Below are 4,917 nucleotides of genomic sequence, written 5' to 3' on the forward strand. Positions count from 1 at the left end.
CCCGCCCCAGGCGGCCGCTGCCGGGTGAGTGGGCTGTGCAGGTGGGTGCCTGGTGTGTGCCCACTGCTGCAGGGGCTTGAGGAGAGGTGGTGCCTCCAGGCGTGAGTTTTGCCCTGCTCTGTGGTAGCTTTGTGGTGCCTGATACATCTCCCGGTTGGTGACCTTCCTACGCCTCATCCATTTTGTTTCTAAGCTCCTGAAAACATTTTCCCTCCCACTTTTTCCCTGGCTGAGCTTGATTTGGTGGGTTGTGTTTCCAGCAGCAGCAGTGGAAACCAAGCTGGGCAAAAACAGGACGGAGGCGGAGGTGAAGCGGTTTACAGAGGAGAAGGAGCGGCTGGAGAAGGAGAAGGATGAAATCCGGGCTCAGCTCACCCAGCTGCGCAAGGAGAGGCGGGAGCTGAAGGAAATGCTTGCAGGCAGCACAGGTAGAGTGGGGCAAAAGGTGATGCATGGAAATGAGCCAAGGTGGGACCATGGGAAAGGAGAGGGTGATGAACCTAGCCCACCTGGGACCAAAAGGGGCTTTCCACCTCCAGCAGTGGGGAGAACCTGGTGCTCTGAGACAAACCACGTAGCCCAAATCACGCTAGCGCAAGAGCTCACTCTGTCCCAGTCCCTTTGGGGCAAGATACAAGGAAAAGGTATAGGAGTAATACTTGCTCCAGTCCCTGCTTCCCTCACGAGCTCCCCAAGTCCCCTGCAGCCTCCCAGAGCTGCGTGCCGAGGAGGTGCCTTGCAGAGCTCCCACCGGTGCCTGGTGTCCACCCCAGCTCTGCACTGGCCACCCAGGAACCTGCCCGCACCGAGCAATCCCTCCCTTCGCAGACAAGATCCTGGAGCAGAGGCTGAAGGAGATAGAAGAAGAGTGCAAAAGGAAGGAGAGCCAGAGGGTGGACCTGGAGCTGAGCCTGGTGGAGGTGAAGGAGAACCTGAAGAAGGCAGAGTCCGGCCCTGTGACGCTGGGGACTGCTGTGGACACCACGCACCTGGAGAATGCAGCCCCCCGGGTACGTGGGGGGCACCCCTGGGATGCACAGCGGCTTTCCGGCAGTCAGGCGGTTGCACTGTCTCAGCCTGCTTAATTTTATAATAACAATATTATATTATTATAACATGTAATCTTATATAAACTATAAATTTATATATTCTCTAAGTATTGTTAATTATTATCTATAATATACCTAAAACAATAATGTAATAATATAATGAGGTAACAGCAGTGATGGGGAGGTGAAAGGGGGCTGGGGCTCAGGAGAGTGGCTGTATTTCCCTGTGGGACCTTGAGCAACACCCTCCAGGGCCATGCAGGCCTGGGCCCAGCTCCTTCTGTGCTCAGCTGAGTCAAGGGGTGTTTTGGGGGGGGAGATCCAGGCATCTAAATTCCTTCCTGGGAACTTGGTTCCCACAACACAGAGACAGTCACCACCTGAGCCCTGCTCCGTACCTCTGCTCAAGTCCTCAACACCCAAACACACCACACACACATGCACATCCTGGTGGTGTTTCAACATTGGCATGTCACTGAAGAACACATTGTGCAAGTGGGCTGCGACTGTTGAGCTTTTCTAGGAGGTGGCGGGGAAAGGCAGCAATCTCAGTAGTCTGAGGTCATCACAATTTCTATTATTCTTATATTGTAGATTCAGGCAAAAACTGCCAGTCCGGCAAATAGCGCAGAGAACTCACCAGTCAATTCGGCAACGGCTTTAAAGAACCGGCCTTTATCCGTCATGGTGACGGGGAAGGGAACAGTACTACAGAAAGCTAAGGTAATGCGCCGATTGGTACAGGAGAAAAATCCATCTGGGACAGCCGCTGCTTTTCCCTCCCAGCAGTGGAGCAGACTGGCTGTGGTGGGACAGGGCTGGGGGGTGGGTCTTTTACATCTCGGTCTGGGAAGCACCTGTGACCGAGCACCACTCAGAGCAGGCCAGCCTGGTTTTCCTCTGGTCTTCTCACCTGGGCTTGCCCTGGCTGCGATTTAAATGAATAAATGTGTGTATTGTTTATAACAGGGAGTCATCCATGACCCTCCCTGTGGCCAAAACCACTGGGTGGTATCATTAAACCAGATAATAGCGATGCACATTACGGCTACTGTGGCTTGCCAGATTTGCCTTTTGACTAATTTGCCTTTATTCCTTGGCAGGAATGGGAGAAAAAGGGAGCTAGTTAGAACCACGTTTTTCAGAGATGGACTAAAGACTGGAATTGCCCATGCATGGCCAAGGGGATTCAATCATCTGTAGGTGGAGGTTGGGTGTGCAACGCAACCGCACACCAGGCGCCTCCTCCACATTGTGCCAACTGCTCAGATGCAGCAATGGAGTCAACAGCTGCCGATACAAATTATCCCAAATGATCTTGCTCTTTCCAGACGAGTCCCAATCACGTAGCTAAAACAATAACAATCAGTGGCAATCCTTGCATCAAATTCCTAACCCAGTTGATGTAAACAAGAATGTTACTGTACATAGGGGTGTTTTGTGTATTTCTACTCTGAAGGTTTATCAATGAGTTATTAAGGTTTCTGTATTAGTGACAGTAGTGGGTTCAGAAGGGGCCTCCGCTATTCTTTATACCCTGGTGGTTTTCAACCTGTTGTGGCAAATTGCAGTCAACCGAAGTCTTGCCTGTCTTGCTGCCAGTCATCACTCAGCTGCAGATCATCCAGCCTTCAGTGAAGGGCAATACCCATGCCTGAGTGATGCTTGAGACATAAATGAGAAGCACACAGCAGCCTGTCCCGGGGGATTTTTAATCGGTGTCCCGATGCATCCCAGCATGTGCTTACTCCTACCAGCCTACTGCACATTTGCCAGAATATCAAGAAAGATCCCTGTTCACCTTCTCGTGCTGTAAGCTGTGCTACAGACTGGTGGCACCAAGAGCTCTGGGCAAAGATCTGCCAAGCAGATTCAGTTAATTTTCTTGAAGATCTTGATCTACTTCACCTGAGGCGTTTGTGCTGAAGAAAAAAAAAAATCATATTTGAATGCTTGTTAATAATTTATCAAAGGCACAGGCCTGCTCAATCTGTTTGATGGGGAAGCTGGACCCCGATGTATCCTTCAGGGCTTGTGCATTCCAAGGGAAGGGGAGGTAAAGCCATCCCCGTGCTCCTGCCCTGGCTGTGAGCACCACTCTGCTGATGCTCTCTGGTCCCCACAGAGCATCCCATGGCAGGCCAAGCTAACCCCACAGCTGTACAATCTGCTGAAGACATCCCTGTGTGAAAGGGGCCCCTCCACACGGGCAGGGCTCGCCTCCAGGCCCAGCAGCTGAGGTTGCACCACTGTGTCTCTGGTGGGCTGCTGGCTGTCTTGGTGCTGTCACCCTTATTTCAAAATTAATAAACAACTTAATATAGCCTTTGGGCCCTGGCAGTGTGGCCCACAAAGCCCACCCCCTCTGCCCTAGCCAAGCTTTCTAATGAAAGATGTTGGACATTTGGGACTGCTAAACTTAGAGACATTGAAATTCAAAGAGGTTTGGGGAGGGGTGTCAGAAATCCATGCATCCTCTCCTCCCTGTAACCTGCTGTCATGTCTGATGGCTTGGAGACAACTCTGGTGGTCCTTCAGCCCTGGAGCCCAGGCTCAGTAACTGGGTTGACTGTGCAGGGGCTGCAGCTGTTTTCCAACCTTGCAAGCTAAAGCAGCACCAGTACCCCGGCTGGGTTGTTCCTGGGGTCCTGCAGCTACACCGATGAGCATCACGTGGAGCCAAGGTAAACACAGATAGGCAAAATGTACCTGCCTAACCCTTGAAAACCTTTGACAGGCCTGAGGTCACCTCTAAAGGGATGCTCCTTCGCACAAAGGCCCAACAGCTGGGGCGCTGGTGGTGGCACTGGGGTGAGTGAGGATGTGCTGCCAAGGGGCTCTGGGCTTGCTTGCCACTGCCATGGAGCTGGCATGCAACAAAACACTTGGTCAGGGTATCCTGGAGGCAAGAAAGGTGCCCTTGCTCCCGTTCGGTGTTTTTTTTTTTACTTTTAAAGTCTCTGCTGCCACGCAGATGGAGGAATTTGCTAATCCCAGGCCTCAGGAGGAGTTCATTGGCCCCAGCTGTCAGGCCTGTCCCTGTGCAATGTTTGCACATAGGAGAACCATACAAATAAACCACTGAAACTTCTGGTTCAGGACCCAGGGGACTTTCCTCTCCAAAGCACAAGGAGGCCACGGACACCATGAAGCTTTTGTTTTGCCCCACCATGAACTGGCAGGAGACCCTCTCTGCACCCTGAATATATGTGTAGTACCCATGCCCTCACCATACACCCTGCTGTCGTCCTCCAGAAGTTGTCCAGACATTTCACCTCGGTACTGAGACAGCGATGGATGAGAGCAGCTCTGCTTTCCGCACCACAGCCCAGTCAGCTTCGGTGGTCCTGCTGGGATATCTCCATCAGGGGATGGTAAATGTAGACAAGTCCTGAAGCAACACACGTTCCCCAGACAACCATTAAACAACGTCTCTGTGTCCCCATTGTTTTCCTAACTCAAGGCATTTCCTTTGTTGTAACTGTGACCTATAAAGTGGCGCTTTAGAGGGTTTTATAATAAAATGTTGAGTATATTACGTTACCAGTGGTTTTTCTTTGTAATGATGTTGCTTGTCCCTGCTCTACTTTCCAGTATATTTCAAGCACATCAAACCCCTGGTAGTTACTATAAAGTCCCTTAGCTATGCAGCCTACAACTGCAATGGACTATATCTTGAATAATTTAGTTCTCTATAGTGATTGCACCATCAACCAAAAAAATTTTCGGACAGCTAACCCACTGAAAAATAGCAATAACCCTGACAATTTGCATGAATACATGTAACAGATTCCTGCCTGTATCTCAGTACCACAGTCCTAGCACAAAACCAGTAGAGAAAAATGCATTCACTACCTTCCTCTGGCCA

At 50.8% G+C, this 4,917-nt stretch overlaps 1 protein-coding gene across 1 annotated transcript in view; it reads left to right on the forward strand.

Moving 5' to 3' along the window:
* AFAP1L2 (actin filament associated protein 1-like 2) overlaps positions 1-3,793 on the forward strand; it is a 74,842-nt gene extending 71,049 nt beyond the window's left edge. Inside the window, exons 18-21 of the mRNA XM_009326045.1 lie at positions 194-428; positions 829-1,010; positions 1,644-1,772; positions 2,153-3,793. Coding sequence (XP_009324320.1) covers positions 194-428; positions 829-1,010; positions 1,644-1,772; positions 2,153-2,179 — 573 coding nt within the window. The 3' untranslated portion in view covers positions 2,180-3,793. The remainder of the gene's footprint in view (positions 1-193; positions 429-828; positions 1,011-1,643; positions 1,773-2,152) is intronic.
* Positions 3,794-4,917: the final 1,124 nt, after the last annotated feature.

Source organism: Pygoscelis adeliae, unplaced genomic scaffold (genome assembly GCF_000699105.1).
Source record: "Pygoscelis adeliae isolate BGI_AS28 unplaced genomic scaffold, ASM69910v1 Scaffold4, whole genome shotgun sequence".
NCBI classification, from domain to species: domain Eukaryota; kingdom Metazoa; phylum Chordata; class Aves; order Sphenisciformes; family Spheniscidae; genus Pygoscelis; species Pygoscelis adeliae.